Source organism: Montipora capricornis, chromosome 2, assembly GCF_036669925.1.
Source record: "Montipora capricornis isolate CH-2021 chromosome 2, ASM3666992v2, whole genome shotgun sequence".
NCBI lineage: Eukaryota > Metazoa > Cnidaria > Anthozoa > Scleractinia > Acroporidae > Montipora > Montipora capricornis.
This window is the reverse complement of record NC_090884.1, coordinates 34,244,326-34,264,325: the sequence shown is the minus strand read 5'-3', so window position 1 is coordinate 34,264,325 and position 20,000 is coordinate 34,244,326. Positions and strand designations below refer to the sequence as shown.

Below are 20,000 nucleotides of genomic sequence, written 5' to 3'. Positions count from 1 at the left end.
ACCAAATTGTTGATTCTTGCTTGAAGAGTTTCATCGGGAACATCCTTGCTAAGTTCCATGAACTCCTTCCACTAAAAAAAAACAGTTTTGCACATTATGGTGTAGCCAATGCCTTCCCTTTTAAGTTTTATTATGTGCCTTAAGTTAGGGGTTATCATAGATGGAGCTGTTTAAAGGAGGTGGAGAGAAATAAACCTTTTCCCTACCAAGAGCCAGATTTATTTTGTCAGTGGGAGCCTATATTTAGCAATGGAAGGATTAAAATAAGGATAGTGATGGCTATCAGCATAGCATTCACCCACAAAATCTTTTGCACAAGGTTGTATATAAGCAGTAAAAGGAATGCTATAATTTTCAACAGACTACTTTCATCCATCACTTTATGCTTGAATTTTATTCACTTAAAATAAGTATACATTGTACCAGTAACAGAACTGAAATGCTCTTTGGTCAGAAGTAAGGATGACCATAAATTAATGAGTGATCACTGACAGTTACAAAAGATGCTGAGTGATAAATTTTTTAAAAGACCCTTCAACCCAGATGTTACAGAATTGTTGCTCCCTGAAAACTGCCACTACAATCTAAGTACCTAATGCCCATGCAAGATCAGACAGGGATTGAAAAGCCACAACAAAACTTAGGAAAGAAAAAATACCAAGGATTGTTATTTTGCATCAAATTCTGGCTCAGAGGAAGGTAATTGCCTTGAAAACTGTTGTACAAAGATATGGCACCCTTGCCGTTTGCACAATAGTTTACAGCCATTCAACAGCTGTTCCTATTTTCTTAGTGCATAGATCTACAAAATTATGGCTACGATTTCATTTATTTTTTCTTTCTTTCTTCTTTCTTGGTATTCTTAGAACTCACGGTATACACGTTGGCTGGCTTTTCTCCTTTTATTTCCCCAGTGTACTGAACTACAGCTTTCAGATGAGGAAGTCTATCCCAAACCTATTTTTAAATAAAATTTAATTAACACAAATTAAATTACAAACTAAGTTATATTATACAGCTTTAAATTCTAAGTACGTCATTCCATTGGGTCCAGTATGGGTTTTTCTTGGTTTGTTTAAAGTTACATGCTGCTATTCTACTAAATGAAAACTGTCAGTGCATAGTTCAGCTGCCATGATAGTTTTCTCCTCGTTAAACCCAAGATCCAAGATGTCAGACATTACTAAACAACGTAACACTGAAATGAAGCACCAAAAAATAATGTATGACTCCACCATACATTGAATACCAACCGACAAAGGTGGGATTTGATACGAAACATTGTTAAGCCTAATTAGGCCTTAAATGTTATTGCTCCTAATCTGAGTCTTAATCTGAATCCTAATCTTAATTTCAATGAATTGGTTTAGTACCGGTAATGCCCCAAGATGTCGAGCGGAGTGGAGTAGGGATGGCACAGTGGTGAGACAACTGGCCTAGCTCCCACCAATGTGCATGGCCTGCCTTGGTTTGATTCCCAGATTTGGTGTCACATTGTGTGGGTTGAGTTTGTTGGATCTCTGCTCTGCGCTGAGAAGTTTTGCTCATCAAAAACCAACCTATGAGTTGATATGTTGATTTGATTTCTGCACAGTGTTCCCAATTAGAACTTTAACCAAATGTGACCGTGTTGATTGTTAAACTACTTTTTTGTCCACATGTAAAATAAGTGCTGTCCTGTTGACAGCAACAATTTATTGAATTGTTCTTTTTACCAAATGTGAGCACTGAACGGCACTGAACGGGCTTCCCTCAATAATTTTGCCCTTTACATGTATGTAATAAACATGAATCGAATTAACTTCCTTTTTGTATTTTCAAAGTTTTCCAAATTTCCCTCGTTGCTTCAAGACTCGGGCAATTTTGTGAAAACTTTGAAAACAATTATGTGTGAAATTAATCCTTAATTGCCCTCGGGCCCATGCGATTACATATACTAACTAAGCACTGCCGAGCCATTAGATAAGAAAGCATTATGTGGAAGTGGTAGTGGAGTCTAAAATGTCTCACGCTGAAAGAAGACCTTTAAGCTTTCCCCTTTGCATGACACCAACCTGCAGAATTTTCTTCAGCTGATTGTCATTTTCAACAACAATGACGTTGGCCTTACAATTTTCAGCAACATAATGACAGGCTTCTGGAGTATTTGTGGCATAAATACCAGCAGCTAGCCCACTGAAATAGGAATAAACCAAATCATTTCAGCTTCATGGGTCAACATAATTTTTTCTTTGTCAATTTTTATAGCTAATCACATGATTTCAAGTGCAATTTGGAACAAATAACGACAAATTTTAAATACAAAATTCACTTGTAGTCTTCGAAAAAATTTACAAGTGCTTACTTACTTCAAATTGCACGAGAAAAATCATGGTGATTACTCATTAATAATATACATGAAAAAAAGTCGAGATGTTTAACTTAAGCAGAAGCAGTGCACGCATATCACACAAACGCAGAAATATTGCGCCATGAATTACTTTATTCAGGGCTCGCATTTGATTGGTTATCAATGCAAAAATTTCACCTTAATTGCACTAATTTCAAATTTCTGCGCAAATTTTAATTTTCTGCATGGCAGGTACAAAAGTCGGAACGGATCAACTGGGAGTGCCAGTCCCGGTCGAATCAAGTCAAATTGACTGGGATCATTAAAATTTTGAAACTCTCAACCATTTGAAGGTTAAAATACCTCTCATTTTGGACCAAATCAAGTGAGCCTTGCTAAGTATGTGTCTTATCTGGTTTAAAAGCACGAGGCATATAAGTCGCCATGATTTTGTTTTGTAGCACCAGTTTACAGAATAATTGCAATGATTTGAGTTAAACTGAAAGCTTAAGCTTTCTTTCCACCACAGAATGCCTCTGTTGATAGTTAGACAGTAAGAAGAGCTTGCAACCCTGTCCAAAAGGAACTGGTACCACAAAAAAAAATGATGACTTATGCCTCATGATTTTGAACCTGCTAAACACATACTTAGCAAGGCTCACTTGATTTGGCCCCAATATTGAGAGGTTTTTTAAACTTTCAAATGGTTTACAGTTTCCATTTCATCTAATTGTCGTCTTCTTTTTGATGATCAGAGTCGATCCGACCCTGACTGGTGGTCAGAGTTGATCCATTCCGACTTTTGTACCTGCCTCTTTTCTGCACTCTGTTTGGGATTAATTGACGTGCTATTAGCCAATCAACACACTAAAATTTTTTTCACGTACCATAAAAACTTGTGTATATTACACACACATTAGCCACGCTCGCAGATAAGCCGCAGCCTCATATTTTAAGTATGATTTTAAGAAAAAATAAAACTTAAAAAAGGCACTCTGGCAAAAAAGTTGTTTGTTTGTTTGTTCGTGATAAACTTGCCGAAATCTAACGCTGTGTATTGGCAGGTCTTGCAGCGTCCTTAAGAAGTTAATCAACTATAATAACTTTTAAAAGCATATCTTCGCTTGATTCCCTAATTCTTCAATGGGACTCTCAGTCTGACAACACTTGTCTTCATTGTTCAATCACAAAGTTGAAATAACAAGACGCCTATAAGGGTGTATCCATGGGATGCAGAAACAGCTAACACAAATCTTTAATACAGTCGAACCTCGATTATCCGGTTTTCTCGATTATCCGGACTTTTTCTCTGGTCCCAATTTTGTCATGAATATTTATTAGTCATCATCAAGATCCCTAGCCATATTCTTTTTAAAGCTACAGCATTGAAAAGTAAAGTAAACGCGACATTCACAACGGACAGTGAAGATGTAGACCATATTGTTTTCCAAACGATTAAATGTCGCTTTCTTAATGTAATCAATTCTTGTTCCTCATTAATATTCATATTCTCGATTATCCGGACTATTTCGTGTAGTCCCAACGAGTCCGGATAATCGAGGTTCAACTGTACAGTGAACTACATCATACATCATATACTACATCATATATTGTTGACTCACAATGGCCAAATGAACACACTGGTCCAATTAATTCACAAAATGTTTTGGACTGGTTCGCAAGAAACAGGTTGATTGGATTATTTGTTATATGGTTCATGGTTCAATAATTTCACATTATTTACATGACATTAACATAGAAAGAAAAGTATAGTCACAATACATGGTTACAAGATAAAATAATTACAGTACAGATTATAACATGTGTATGGTGGTCAAAGTAACAAAATTAAACAAAATTACCAAAAATAGCGTGACCTAGCCCCTTTAAGCTTAGCAGAATTTCCGGTGTTATAGGAGTGGACAGTTGCTGTAGGCGTTAAAAAGTTATGGAAGATTGCTGGAACAGTTGATGGATTGTTGTATAATTTAAATGCCAGTGAGCAGATTTTGAATTTAACAATATTTTCAAATTTTAAAACTTCAAGGATTTGGTAATATGGGAAAGAGGGCTCTTGTTTGTTTGCAAAAAAAATACTACGGATTCATTTATTTTGCTTAGTACAGATCTTATTTAAATTAGTCTGATAATTGTTGCCCCAACACATTGCGCCGTAATTAAGATAAGGGTAAATAAGTGTGTAATACAGTTGTCGTAACATCTTCAAATTCAGGTAGTTCCGTAGTTGGTTTAGAATTCCATGCAATAACGTTCACAGTGGAACCACAGGTGCCCCAAGCTCAGTATGAGTATCGCCGACAAAAATATAAGGATTGTATGGGAATCCCGATAAAAAGCTTAAGGAGATAATATTATATGAAAAAATTCTCAATTAAAAAGCCTACCCTTATTGCCACACATGGCTAACTTCTTTGGTCTAAGGTCACTTGGGATTAATCTTTATTTGGAATTGTTTTGTTTTCTGTCTTTTCTTTCTTTTCTTTTACATAATTTCTGCTCCGGTACTTGCAGAAGCTGCCTTTATCGCGACTTTGAATATGACTGGACTGCGAGCAGTCTCTCCTTTGCTCGAAAATCTACCAAGAACGCAAAAAAACAACTGACTGAATAAGAGGATACATGAATGGCGAAGATCAGTTGTTTTGTGTTCCTGGTGAAGTTTCAAGCAAAAGAGAGATTGCTTGCAATCTAGTAAGAGTTTCTAAGTGTATTTACCCTGCAAAAATGGCTCCCAAATCTGATATGATCCATTCTGGTGAATTGAATCCAAGAATTCCAACTCCGTGATAGGGCTCAAGACCAAGCTGTTTGGATGAGAGAATTGCAAACCAGTCAATCAAAAAGCCCACCTTTTAAATAAACCCTGGTGCAAATTTACACAAATTATACAAATGCCTTCAAGTTCATCATGCAGAATTGCAATGTTTAAATGTCCTTAAGCTTGCACTCAATGCCTTTTTGAACCAAATGTTGGGTGCATTTGAATTGCAACATGGGTGAAAGGGATAAAATGTTGAAAGCGTGTTGAAGCAAATTTAAACATTCATTCAACCACAGGCAGCCCAAGTTCAAAATGTTACGAGTTATCTGTTTTTTTTCACTTTTATGTGAAAGTTCAGTGTAACGTGACTTGTTATATACCTCGCCTTTCACTCAACAAAACAAGCACTGTGATTGGTTGATTCTTGGTCACGTGCCCCTGACCAACCAGGATACAACAATTCAGCAGTTGTTGCCCTCTGCGGATGTTTTGTTGCCATTGTTGAAGGAAAAGTCTAAATATATAACAAAGCATTTTATGTCTGGTCCCTCAGGAAACTTTCCCCTCGCGTGCTGATGTTTTCTCAGGACTCTCAGGAAAATAAAACTAACTGTTTCCCTCGGGACCATACATTAAGTGTATAATATGGCATATTCTATATTACATAAAGACCAATTTGACTACGCAAAATGTGACTCCTGCCTGGCAGCATATGGAGGTGTTGTGTTACAACGGTTTGAATCACAGGCTGCCCAAGCATGGTACACAATTTATAGAGTTTGTATGGGAAAATATACTTTGAGCTTATAAATGCTAAAATAAGCTGTAAATGTAGAAATAAACTTCATTTAACTCTACAGTACCGCCTAGAGGTATTGACACCTTTACCGCGTCATTGCCGCGTCACCCTGTCGCGACTTTCCCTCGGTATTCCCGTGGTAGGCCGCTTTTCTGCCGAGGGAAATTTACAGCTAGGCTCCAAAGTTGCTGCGGGAAAGTCAACCGAGGTAAACCCTCGGTAATTAAGATTCTCCGGTAGAGTTGGGTTTCTGTTAACTTTGTGTTTCGATAAGCTTTTGTGGATTGTAATGTTGAAATCCCAACTAACAACAGAAACTGAACAAGTTTCGGCTGAAAATTGCGAACAGCAAAGAGGGTTATAGCCGCTAATCATGCACCTTGGTTTCCTTTTCCTTTTACATGCGAAAAGAATATCCGTACTGTAGCTAGATTCCGACCACATTTGAAACCTTCTTTGCGCCATGCATTTGTATTTTGTATTTTGTGATTATTTCGAAGACTTATGGTGGACTATTCATTCGAAGGTTCGACGCTTGTCCCACTTGCGTGGACTTCGCCGTCATCTTATACATTTAAGTTTATGGGAGAATATGTCCGCTTGTTTTTTGCAGCTCAGCCCACGGAACATACATTTATTCATTTATTATTTCAATATCCTGCAAACAGGAGAGGGTTTTGACAAATATTTACAAACTGAAAGCTTACACGTTCAGGGTGAACGGCTCGAAAACCTTGCATGACCAAGTTACGACTTCTTGTGCTTTCCTACTGCAGTATTACTTTCTAAGGTTGTTTAGTGTATCAAATCACAAAAAAGAAAAACACTCCAAGGAAAGACCCCAGGATATCAAACCCCTGAAATAGTCGAAAATTATTTGATCTAAACTGAAAAGATTGTTTTCGTGCTCTGGGTAATCATTGGTGCAGATCGACATGGTTATGCAAATTTATCACGAGTGGACGCCCGCTGCGAAAAGAGTTACACGTGAAAGCGCAAACGTGAGCACTGGAGCAAAGATGGTTCGAACATTCTAAAGTTTGTTTCACTTGCTGGTTTTGCATTTGTTAAAATTCGTATGCAAACGATGAGCGTTCAGATAAGTAAGAGACTTCTTTTCTCCACTAACTACAGTCTATTCTTAAATTTGTTTTCAGTGCGTAATCAAAATGCTGCAATTAAAAAATATTTATGGAAGTCAAGTAGACTATTGCACGACTGATAACACAATGCGAAAATGTATTTTGCTGCAATTGCTATGATATAACAATTTATTGCTGATGAAAAGCGATGAAAAGAGAAACCATTCTTAAATTATTCGTCGGTGCGTTTGGTCTCAAAATAGTACAGACAAAGGCTCCGATGCCTCGGAAGAATGTTGCGATTAAAATTGAAATATGACAAGTTTAACAATAATACAATGTATGTGGAAGGAATACCTGCTTTTAACCAAAATGGCGATGATAAAACGAAGACAATCGCACAAGTTTGAATTTCAGGTCTCCAAATAAAATAAAGTCAGGCTTAGACGAAAAGAGATACAATTGAACCTTTTTCAAAACCAAACAAATAATTTCTCACGCGCACATACAGTATTAGGTCAGTATTACAACCTGAAGAACAACGAGTGTTGCGTTGGCTGGATAATCAAGCTGTCGCTTACACTGTATCTTTAAAGAAGTCTTCAGGTTTACATTATGTAAAGATTATAAAATTTGAGTCCTTACGTAAATGGCACACTTTCTCATTTTGATTACAACTTCTTGCATTACGAATCGATTCTTCACACCATGAGATATAAAATTTGACAGTCTTCCGCTTATTTTACAAGAGCAACAGATCAATGTTCTTTCCCACGGCAAGCCTCGTCTTTTCTCCCGCGGCAAATTTCCCGCGGCAAAGTGCACCTCGGTTTTACCGAGGGAAAAAAATTTGCATACCTCGGTGCCGCGCATCTACTACCTGCGGCAAAGACGAGGTATTGCCTCGTCCCTAGGGGTCAATACTTCCAGGCGGTACTGTACGTACAATTGTCCTCGTCTTTTCTGTGCAATCGGTGGGCAAACTGTGTCCGTTTTAGACAGGTTTGTGGCTTACGAATTTTTATGATGTTATTTGTTGTCATTTCCCATCTTTTTTATGAGGGGAAATGACAACTAACAACATCGTAAAAATTCGTAACCCACAAACCCGTCTAAAACAGACAGTTTGCCCTCCGATTGCACAGAAAAGACGAGGACAACCGTACCTAGAGGTAAGTGAAGTTTACTTATTTCTTTCTTTATTTATTTACATATTCAGTATCAATACTAGGTGGACAGAACAAAGTCCCATACAAGGTTAAGCCACCCAACCCACCCCCAGTGAAAATATGTCCCTAACCAACCCCATAAGCCATTAATAATAAAAAAAGTTAGGGGTCTTATACTACGACATTTAGAGCTTATTTACTACGATATTTACAGCTTATTTTAGCAATTATAAGCTTAAAGTATAAGTATATTTTCCCATACAAACTCTATAAATCGTGTACCAAGCTGCCTGTGATTCAAACCGTTGTAACACAACATCTCCATATGCTGCGAGGCGGGAGTCACGTTTCGCGTAGTCAAATTTGTCGTTATGTAATATCAGAAACCCACAAGGGTTGAAACGTGTAACGGCCCGTTGTGTTCTGGGAAACAAGCTTCTGAATATTCAATTTGCTAAGTACCATATTTGGAACAACAAGAGCGAGTGGTTTCCTAATATGGTACTTAGCACTGAAACATTCAACCAATCAGTTCGCACTGAATATTCGGAAGCTGTGAACGCGCATTACACGTTTTAACCCTTACGGGTTTCTGTCACTTTACACTGAAATTTCGCATAAAAGTGAAAAAAAACCAGATAACTCCAAACATTTTGAGCTTGGGCTGCTTGTGATTCAACAGTTCTTTTGTTGAATGGAATGATGGAATGCTAGCCGTTTGAACACAGGTAACCCAGGCTCACTGTGTGTGCCACATAGGTAAATATAAAGCACATATGAGGCGAAGTTTAGGTCTTGAAATTTGCTAGAAAATGGAAATAAAAATCGATGAAACTTACCATGTGGTGAGCTGTTGTTGTCTTTAATACGAACACGAAGTTTCGGGAAAAATGGTCCCCGTTCACCTTCCTTCATGGTATAGTGACAAGGTAGGAGACGGAAGCCAGCGTAGGGACTCCGATCGACCCAAAACAAGCACGATTTTTTCGCGAAAATCGAATCCAGTCGCTAAATAAACACGCCTGGTACGTGGAACATGAATTTCTCTAAACCATGAATCCACTGAAGCATCTCCAGGTAGCAACGCAAAGCCACCAGGCTCCGTAGAACTTGTAAGTTAACCTGCTAAAATGGCGGCCCGAAGCCGTTTGTCTTCGCAAAATGGCACTGAACTCGGGACGCCTGGTGACGAGTATAATAAGTCCCTCTGAAGGGAGGGGAGTCCCAAATTGTTTTGAGCCAGGCGTATTTTTTTTTTTACCAATGGATTGCGTTTTCGCGAAAAAATTCGTGCTTGTTTTGGGTCGCCCTACGCTGGCTTCCGTCTCCTACCTTGTCACTACCTTGTTCACTTTTATACCTTGTGTATACTATGGAGCAAGGTGAACGGGGACCATTTTTCCCGAAACTTCGTGTTCGTATTAAGGACAACAACAGCTCACCACAAAGTAAGTTTCATCGATTTTATTTCCATTTTCTAGCAAATATTTCCAGACCTAAACTTCGCCTCATATGTTCTTTATAGTTAGCTATGTGGCACACACAGTGAGCCTGGGTTACCAGTGATTTGAACAGTTCGAGTTCGCTCAACGTTCGCTGAGCACACTTATGCGTGCATCTGGAAAGGAGTAGCCTGCGAACGCAGACGTATTTCCGGCGGTCGTTTCTCTCCCCCGAAAAGGGGAAATACGTCTGCGTTCGCAGGCTAGAGAGGAGAGTCAAGTTTCTTGTTCACAGTGTTGACTAGGCTATTGTTGGCGTGATGTTGGGACGTTTTGAACGTTATTTTTGCATTCAACATTTACTCAACATCCAGTTGATTTTTGCTGAGCGAATTTTCGCGAAATGCTCAATTGTTGGAACGGTTCAATGACCTCTAAATCTTGCAAAAGGCGAAGCACTCCACTAGTTTTGGTCCTGAATTCCCGTCCTGATATGTTCGCTTTTGAAGCAATTCATGGGATAATGTTGTATTCCTTTAGGAAAAATGTTGTATTTAGGTCAAGGATCGGCTTGTCAGTGCTAGTGTTTGAGGGCTTTTCATTCTTGCAACCAGTGCCGAGGATAAGAGCAAGCGATTGATCTAATTGAAGAGGCTCACCTCTCGACGCTTAAGGAGGTAAAATATTTGTTAAAATCCGCGAGTTAGAAGTTGACATGACGGTCTTACAGGGACACCTAATGACCGGATATCTCAGAATTTGTCAAAATTTTCAGGATGCTTCAAAAACTCGTTTAGTGATTTCTAGCTACCGATTTTACCCCACAGATTACTTATCTGTTCGGATGTTCCGGGGAAATTTCAGGTCTGTAGAGGGCCGATAGGTCTAGCAATTGTGACTATGGTTTCGAAATTTTTACTCGATTTTAAAACGCACTCTTCAAACTTTCCACCACTTTTTCAAAATACCTCGGAAATCTGTTTAGAAAAATGTCCAAAAGTGATTTCGAATATTCGAAACTCCTAGCCCACCTTACTTCCGAACGCTGAGATAGTTTCGGAAATTACTCATTTAGCCATGCGAGTCAAGAGTGTCACAGGAATTATCTACCAGACGACATAAATTCCCGGAAATTCCGATAGGGATGTAATATCTTTTGAGGCTGATGAAGTGTCAGCCGTCTCCTCTCCCACACCCGCCAAATGGGCGCCGCCTCGAGCTGAGGTAGCACGTACTAACATGCCCTTTACTGGAACCAAAAATGTTGTTTTCCTGCTCTGGAATCATGATCAGAGCGCAATTAAAAACTTAAAAGTGAGATATTTCGTTCGGATCCACCGAACTTCGTCAGCCACAATGCAAATTTGAATGTTAAGAAGGGTTATATAATGGTCTCGAGGGGGCTAAGATGGTGTGTTAGATGCTGGCTAATTCGAAGCCATTAGGGCCGTTTATAAGAGAGAAAATAAGCCGCGGCTTACTCTGGCCGCGGCGTACATAATACGCGAAAGCAACTATTTATACGAGTATAAACTCCCAGGCTAGGATAAGCCACGGCTTGAGAAAGCCGTGAACGTAGATTTTGTACCATTCAGGCCCAGAGTAAGCCGCGGCTTATTTTCTCTCGTATAAACGGCCCTAAAAAATTGTCTCTGTTCAAAGACGGCTTACGTAATCTTATCTCAATTGCCTCCCTTAAGCGGCGTTTGAATGCGTTATTCTCCGTGGCAAGAACTTTTGTTTTGTTGGAATCCACTGAATGATCCGTGAGCTTGCAATGTCAATGAACAGCTGACGAATTCCTAGAAAGATGTTTCTAATAACCGGAAAGTTTCGCCCACATAATTTTTGTCACATTGTTCGCAATGGATGTTAACCTTCAACTTTCGGAAAATCGCTCTTGTTCGCGTTGTTTTTAAAGAAACCGAAGGAAATTATATACCACTGGAAAGCTAATAAAATTTAGTATTTGGAAATGCCTTTATCTTTCCCTTTTTTAAGTTCAGAAAGCTAAATTAATAACCCTTGCGTTCACGCGGACATCCAAACTAACTGCACTATATCACAAAGGTTATAATAAGCTAACAAACTATGTGAGGCTTTTTCAAAATTCTGAATAGTTTTCCCGTGGCGTCCAAGTGCGTGGAGTGCATACGAAAAAATTATACTGGCCAACTTTACAATGGATTTTCCCCTGAAAGTCGGCATTGGCTGCGGTCGTATTAGGAGTTCTTAGGGTTAAAAATCGGTGTTTAAATGATGTTTTTAGGTGTTTTCAGTGTTTTCAGTGCGACCGACCTTTTTTTGTAGTTCTGGTGTAAGTGATTGTTGCTCAGGTAACGCGGCATCTGGAAAGGAAATTTACCACGGTGTAAACCATACTCAAATGCATGGTACAGAAGTGTTTCACCGAACTCGAACCAATCAGAAAAATGACCTGAAAAAGCAGCATTCTGTAGGTCACGTACGCCTACTTCCCGTACTGCATTTCATGTCATTCCATGCTCGCAGACAGCCTGTTGTAGGTGAAGGAAGTCGCAAAAAATGAGCTTACAACCAAACTTGCTATGAAAATGCGTTAATCCGGCATGATGTTTAGTTATTTTTAAATGTAAGTTCCTCATGTTCATCACCGATCTGTCAACAAGTCAAAATATCAAACCTTATGCAAAGGAAATGCGACCCTTCACGGTGTCAATGTAAAACGTAAATCTGGTCACAGGCAGCCCAAGCTCGTTTTACGATTTATAGCCCTTGTATGGGAAAATTAACTTTGAGCTTATAAATGCTAAAATAAGCTGTAAATGTAGAAATAAACTTCATTTAACTCTACGTACAGTTGTCCTCGTCTTTTCTGTGCAATCGGAGGGCAAACTTGTGTCCGTTTTAGACGGGTTTGTGGCTTTCAAATTTTTACGATGCCGTTAGTTGTCATTTCCCCTCATAAAGAGAAGAACAACTAACGGCATCGTAAAAATTCGAAAGCCACAAACCCGTCTAAAACGGACACAAGTTTGTCCTCCGATTGCACAAAAAATCTTTTTCTCCCATATTTACTGTAAAAAAATGCCTTTAATAGCAGACACCTCAGTCTATTTTGCGAATGCGAGCACCTTAACTTTACTTTTGAAACGGACACTGCAAAAAGGATGCTTGTTTTTATCCTGACCGTGATTTTTATTAGATCGGTCGTATAACTTTGCCAACAAAGAGCTGTCTCATCTTTGTAGACACTTGAACAGGAAATACTTTCTCTCTTGGATGTCTCAACAAAAGCGATCAAATTAGTAATATGTGACCTTGGCGGCAAACCTTTTTATAGATCCGTTTAGGTATACTTCAACATCTTCCAATACAGCAAAATTATCTCACACACATTTCACTGTTTATGCAAAAACAGTATTCCAGAGTCGTTGTGCGTTCAAGAGAATGGCATTTGGCTCTTACATGCCTTTTAATAGTGAGCAATATTTATATGACCCTTTCGCAATCCTCACGATAATATGAACGACAAAACAATACTCCAAATTCATCTTGGAGCGACAAGCCATTTTTTTCAACTCGCATTTGATTAAAGAACACGCTACCTTTATCTACAGTTGCCGATATTGGGGGCTAATTGTCAAATGGGGCGAATTGTCTGGAAACCCTTCATAGCTTTTAAATTCAGTTGAAGTCGATCGCCTCGCATTATTGCCTGAAATTTCATTTCGAATCCCATCCCACTCGGTTATATTATAGAGAGAGAGCTTGGAATTTTGAGTGTCACGGAAAAGTGCAAATGTCCTAGATATCCACGAAATCCGCTTGAAATTTAAGCCGTCTTTGCCATCAGCAAACACTAATGCGTTCATTTGACTTATCGTTTGGGATCTTTCTCCGTAACTGCAGTTAATAGGTCGGAGCTAAGCTTTAAAATGGTTTATGCTTCATAAATTTTTGGTGAGTATCAAAATAATTTCAACCTTGCGTGCGCCGTTCGCGAAGATTTCGCAAACGCGATGATTTGCAGGACCGTAGCCAGTATGAGGCAAACCGAGGCACTTGCCTCAGTCATTTTTTGGTGAAATTTTATACTAAAGGTTGATTCCAGTGTTGTCTTTCAAATGTACTCGATACTCATCATAAACACTTAAAATACCTACGAAGAGAATTTAACCACGGACATTGCCTCAGTCATATTTTATCTTCTTGCTACGGCCCTGATTTGGTGCCAACATCATGCAATTGTGGAATGCACGACATCACACATGGACGTGGCAAATATTAAATTCTTTGGTTAAGCTGGGTTAAGTAAGACGGTTGCAGAGCGGTCATTTGGAGAGAAAATAACGTCGACTGAAACAAACGTGGAGCACCTGTAAACTGGAACGACCGAGCAACTACAGATTACAAGGCTTCGATAGTCAAGGGTTCATTTACCCTGGATGGATGCAAGAGGTTTTTTCTCTCTTAAGGAGAGAGAAAAACCTCTGGCAGCCAGGGTAGGGCTCATTTTGGTTTTCCTTTTACACTTTTCAATGCTGCATTTTAATGCATGTTTGCTTACAAAACGAAAACGTGAAGAATTGTAGTGGATAATTAGTGGATAATTCACCGCCTGTGAAGCTAAAAGCGTATCGGTAAAAGGTGTAAGCTAAATTGAAAAACGCCCCAAGGGATTTTTCCTGTTAGAGGGTAAACGTGTCATGTACCCACAAACTTGTTTGTTATCTAATACTTTACTATAATTTTGCTTGTTTTTTTGTAAAATGCCTTGAGATACCGGTTTGACAGTACGATCGGATTACGTGCGCGAAGATTCGGGGTTATGGCAGTTGATTCGAGGCGAATGAATTGTGGTTTTTATACAAGGCTAAGAAAAAGCAATCAACGTTCTAAAGTTACGACTGTTTTCTTGCGAGATTTGAAACGTGAACGGAATCAATACTTCGCGCTGTTTCGGTGTTTATGATGTGTTGGAAAACATTCTATACTGCTTGCATTTCTCTTTTTGAATGTGTCTGTGTCTGTGCGAGTGTGTATCGATCACGATAGGGCATTGTCGACCTCGTCGCTTAAAATGAAGACCAGTTGAGAACGCAGTCAGGCGAAAGGGTGTGATCCCCAAGTGACTACATGGTGAGACAACGAAAATAATTATTTATTATCGGCAATTCCCTTGGCCTCTTTCATCGCTTCTGGTACATCGTCGCCTCTATTTGAGCGTTCTGGATTAATTACCGGAAAAGGTCAGATATTCGAGTAGAAAGCCAAAGTGTTTTTTAGTTTAGCCGTGTGCATACAAGATTTGGGTGCCAAAACATGCTTTCTGGATAAATAGATATAAATTATTCGAAGGAATTTACAACTTAGATCCATTGGCAAGTGGGGGTCTCAAATTAAGTCATGCTACTGTTATGTAGCCGACAATATTGGACTCAGCAATATTGCGCTTGATGTCGTCTGTCCAATATTTTCTCGAGTACCGTTGTCCCCTTCTTTGGTATTTGAATGAAGTGAACCTTCGAATTGACCCTTCTCTGTTGAATAGATTGATTAAATCTTGAACCTATCACCCGGACGATCGTACTTTACTTATATTCCATGCCTCTGCACGTGTATTCAGCAAGAATAATGATCTCTTGAGAAGGCGGTGACGTGCGCTAAATTTGCATGTGTAATTAATTATTGTTCCATGGCTTTGTTTCCACCCGTCCTGAAGTAATTGTTTTCTGGCTCACAGATAACACCGCAATGCATTTGTTGAAGTGTTTATTTCCTTCATTTCGAACATGGCACGAGTGTCGATACTTGAATGCCGTGTTTGCGTAAGTTTTATTATATTTTCGTTGCAATATATCAATTTATGGTGGTAATTGCACTGAGTGAAGTGCAATAGACCTTTTCGCTTGTACATTTTGTTTTGCATGCATATCTGCATTCACTCTTTTCAATGACAAAACAAAGGACCGAACCTCCTGAGTATTACCACAAGGCCTGTATTTGGAAAACAAAATATACAAGCGAAAAAGGTCTATTTGGTCCGAAATCATACGTGTGATTTCAAAATAGAATGAGCGCGCAGCACGAGTTCGATTTCAAATCACAAGTATGATTTCAGACCAAATTGCACGACACAAAGTTCAGTTACCACTTTATTACACGCATTTAGCAATCACACAAATGAGAAAACTTTATTGTTGTACTTCTCGATGAATAGCAGCAAGCTTTTTTACGACATCACACAATAATTATTAAATATGGGAATAAATCGCGCTGCTGAGAGCCAATCAGATTGCAAGGATCACCAGTGATTCCTAAATGGTGGTACACTGCAAGGTTATTCGTTTGCGCCCCACTTTGCAATATTGTCACGCAATGGCACTGTCCTCCGAGCAACGCACGCACAGTTGAAGTCTAATGGTATGCCTCAAACTATAATTACATTGTGAACCTTCTAAAAAGTCGGTTTGGAATAGATATTTTTAATATTTTGCAAGGCCCTTCAGCTGCGAATGGATTGGAAATGATTTCTTCGAAGAAAGTTTACGTGGGGAACCAGTATTCACTGAGTATTGGCAGATGGGTTGCGCTTAAATGCTAAGAAATCGTGGTGTTGAATTGATATTTCAAGCCCTCTTACAGTCCTGAATTAAATTCTTGTGACTTTTGTTTTAGGTCGATGAAGGCGTATTTGAGACAACACGAATTAACAGTTTTCAATTGACTTCACAGAACTTGCGGTAATTCAAGGTTTGCAAACAATCACGCCGGCGATATATACATTGTGGATTTTTTACAAATTCAGGCTGAATTGCTTCTTTCACAGCCTCGTGAATCCTACCCAATGTAGAGTTATTATGCCGTAAATTTATATTGTAAAAAATAGATCTCAAGGTTGTTTGCAAATAAAAAACCGGTTTCATTGTAACACGCTTGTCCCCTAACTGACTTGTGATGACCAGAAAATACTGTTGTTTTGTATTTAAAGACTATTGAGGTCGGTTGAACCTATTTAGCATAATTTACTGCAAAGCAATGCAAGCCGATAAGAGATGGAAGACCACCTTCTCCTTGGAGGCGTGTTTGCAAAATTCGGAAAGCAAATAACCTGAGCAAACAGGTACTCAAAACTGGTGTTTTGCTTTGCTGTGTTCCCAGCTGGCTCTCCTCCAGATATTTTTTTTCCACGATTGCGTGACGTTATCCGCAATCTGCATATGCAAGATTTGGCGAAAAGCGGAACACGTAAGCCATACAACGTCGAAAAAGTCGTAGTTATTTCAACTGTATTGCTGCACTGTTTCAATTAACCAGGACTGCTTACTAGTCACCTGTCAGTCGCCACAGATCTGACAGATCAAATATCATGCATAGCTTGTCTGGAATCATGTTTTTGTAACCAAGGAAAGAGTTATCAATTAGTCCGTAAGCGACTTCCTTTACAGCGAGAACACATCAATCACAGAGAAAATATAAATATAAGCATCTTAAATGCAGTTTAAAACTTGAACAAACCTTAATTAAAGACTTTGCGGCACACCGGGTGGATTCATAGTACTCCTGGTAGGTCCACTTCACCCATTCTCCACTGCGCTTCACGGCGAGAGCTACTCGATTGGGAGCAACGCGTACAGCTTGCTCAAATAATTGCACAACAGTTCTGGGAACAATACTCTTTCTCCCGGAAGATCCCATCCGTAGCTTGACTGCTCCATCAGATTTTGTTGTCCAAAAATTTTCTGCGGGAGCTGGCTTCACAGTTTCTTGTTTGGTCAGTACCTCCACCTTCTTCTCAACGCCACTGATATTATGGTTCACTTCTTCCTTCGAGTTCACGGAAATTTCTCCATTTGGTCTTTGATCCTTATCTGAATATTGCAAAGATCCGCCGGTCTGTAAATCTGTAACTTTAGATATCGAACTGCTCCCTTCCATCTTGAACTGACGAAATGCGACGGAATTTCCTGGCGATGAGTTTTAAATGTAAATTGAGCCGTATCATGTGATTAGGGGAGTCAAAATCCGACCAAAGCTGTGTCCAACACAATACAGTCAAAGATTTCCGTTTATTGTCTGATGAACAAAAAATATGCTAATGGCCTCCTTTATTAACACGTAGAGACGAAGCGAAAAGAGACTTTACCTTGATTTGCAACGCTCGTTGATTCGATTGGTGCGATCCACGGTCATGAGACTAGTTCATTCTTCAAACACGTTATATAAGAATTAGAAATATGTGATTACAAATGATGACCCCACGGTCTATCACTTGTTTGTTTTCACCGCAAATCAAGCGCTTCGGGATGTGTTGTTGTCTAATGAGATCTCAAGGTCCTCAAGTTTTGCGTCGCACGGCATCACGTGTGCGTGCTCAACAGGTGACGTTGCTTTTGTCCCAAGTAAGATAGATAGGATAGATAGCTGATGTTTATTCATAATATGGATTTTAACTTTTAATCTGAAATATAAACATTGGTTTTCCACGTACGTACGTTTTTTTAGTTTCAATGCAAACTCAAACCCAAAGAAGCTTTCTCTCCACGTGGGAGGGACTTAACTCTTCTCGCTGACTGCCCCCTGGGACGAAACTCTTTCTGCACCTTGAAGCTGCTTTTTTTAAAATTACTTTTTGTTTGACCAACCGACAAACGGATGCCAAAGGAAACGCGTTTGACAGTAAACGGAGAAAAAAGGGGAGGGGAGGCCTAACTACTTAATCCCACTTAAAAACGACAAATAAAAATATCTGATACAAGACTGGTGGTTGCTTACACTTTTACATCGTTTTCAATAAAAGCAAAAGCTGACCTCCTCTAACGTCTCCTCTATGTCTAAACAGTGTTTCATGCTCGTTAAGGACGATAGCCTTCGTAGAATGGCTGGGTTACTTCTGTACTGTTTCATATGAGAATAAACATCGCAGACAAGGACAGCGAAGATGCCGACAAAAACACTGGTGGATCATCATATTTCTGAAGGTGGACCCATATTTTGACCTACCAGATAGCTGAGATGCGTTCTCTCCTGTGCGTGTGCCTCGTGTCTCTAAATAGAAACCTTGCGTGATGACCTCTCCGATTAAGGGTTTCTATTTGCTAAACATGAGTCGAGACCTGTTTGGACCTTGAAATCATGTGATTCAAGTTGCTTTGTATTTTATGTACATTGTGAATGATACATCAACGTAATGCGAGCAATCGCTAAGCTCATTGCGTCGACTGAAGAGCTACACCGTGATGGAGCGCCACCAAGTCCGGAATTGGAATCCCAATAAAATCTGGAATGTGTGGAATCTTATCACGTCAAGAACCTGCGTCGGTGGTAGGTTATCGGTAAGCGATCGTTAATCGATAAGTGATCCGTAATGCCGAAAGTACACGACGACTCCATCGTTTATCAACGTCAAGACTCCACCGGTTTGGGACGTCATAATGCATCTGTCAAATGCCACAAATAACAAGAGCCAGCGTCACAACGCAGCTCTATGGGCAGCCGTCACCGCCAAAAATACAAGCCTAGTTAATGGTTAAGAATAAACCGGAATGGTTTAATTGTCCTTTGTAGAACGGTTTATCAGAATTTGAAAAGATGTATTTAAAAGACAAATGGACAAGTCACCGTTAGTGAAATGAAATAAACAAACATTAAATGGTTTAGACAATTCAGAAACTGTGTAGATACCCTTGGTGAATTGATTCAGTGAAAACACGAGTGGTTAAGTGTTTAATGAAATGGATCAGTCACCTTATGCAATCATTGCAGTTAACACAGAATTGGTCAGTGCCAAAGACCACCGGTGTAATTACCCTTGTCAAAATGACAAAGTCAAGTCTTGAATGGATCAGCGTACTTTGACATGATTTGCAGTGAAACGGCAAACGGTCCAGCTTACCGTACATTGGTTCAGTGATGTGACAAACGGTTCAGAGTAGTTTGAAATGGCTTATTTTATCTGCAAATGGTTAATCGTGAACCGCAATGGTCTAGCATAACAGTGATCGGTTTACCATAATGTCAAACGGTTTAGTGTTACCTCAAATGGCTTAGCGTGACGACAAATGGTTTAGTAGAAAGCGAAATGGTTTAGTGTTGCAGCAAATGGTTTGCGCCGGAACCGCCAAAAATACAAAAGTGAAATGGACAAGTCAAGATTGAAATGGATTAGTCAATGTGGGGTCTTACGTCACAACCCATACGTCATCCACATAAATATTGGCGCGAATTTGCCCCAACGAGGTTCGTACCGCGAAGTGCACAAGTCGGATCGGGAACAGGTTATTTCTACCAGTACCGCCTCGTTTATTCGACTCAGTGATCCTTATTCCGGTAAGAATCCTTCTTTGTTTTTGCATAGTTTAGCTGGATTGGTAATTTTTCTACTCTGATCATTTTGCCGTGATATCGGCAAGTTA

The 20,000-nt window shown here is 39.4% G+C and overlaps 1 protein-coding gene and 1 long non-coding RNA gene across 6 annotated transcripts in view; one reads left to right on the top strand and one right to left on the bottom strand.

The window, feature by feature from the left end:
* Positions 1 to 18,857, bottom strand: part of LOC138019291 (long-chain-fatty-acid--CoA ligase ACSBG2-like) — a 38,940-nt gene extending 20,083 nt beyond the window's left edge. Inside the window, exons 1-6 of one of the 5 annotated variants that reach the window (XM_068866043.1) lie at positions 18,589 to 18,857; positions 17,104 to 17,552; positions 5,066 to 5,154; positions 2,055 to 2,175; positions 874 to 957; positions 1 to 71 (exon numbers count right to left, since the gene is read on the bottom strand). The exon at positions 1 to 71 is cut by the window's left edge and continues 31 nt beyond it. In XM_068866043.1, the coding sequence (XP_068722144.1) occupies positions 1 to 71; positions 874 to 957; positions 2,055 to 2,175; positions 5,066 to 5,154; positions 17,104 to 17,523 (785 nt within the window). In that variant the 5' untranslated portion in view covers positions 17,524 to 17,552; positions 18,589 to 18,857. Of the gene's footprint in view, positions 72 to 873; positions 958 to 2,054; positions 2,176 to 5,065; positions 5,155 to 9,000; positions 9,320 to 17,103; positions 17,935 to 18,588 lie in introns of those variants that run through there. The other 4 variants (XM_068866058.1, XM_068866051.1, XM_068866035.1 and 1 more) reach the window with 4 other exon arrangements.
* On the top strand, positions 12,602 to 16,887 carry LOC138019325 (uncharacterized). The gene is made up of 2 exons (XR_011126131.1): positions 12,602 to 15,413; positions 16,264 to 16,887. It is a non-coding gene; the product is annotated as an uncharacterized lncRNA (long non-coding RNA).
* Positions 18,858 to 20,000: the final 1,143 nt, after the last annotated feature.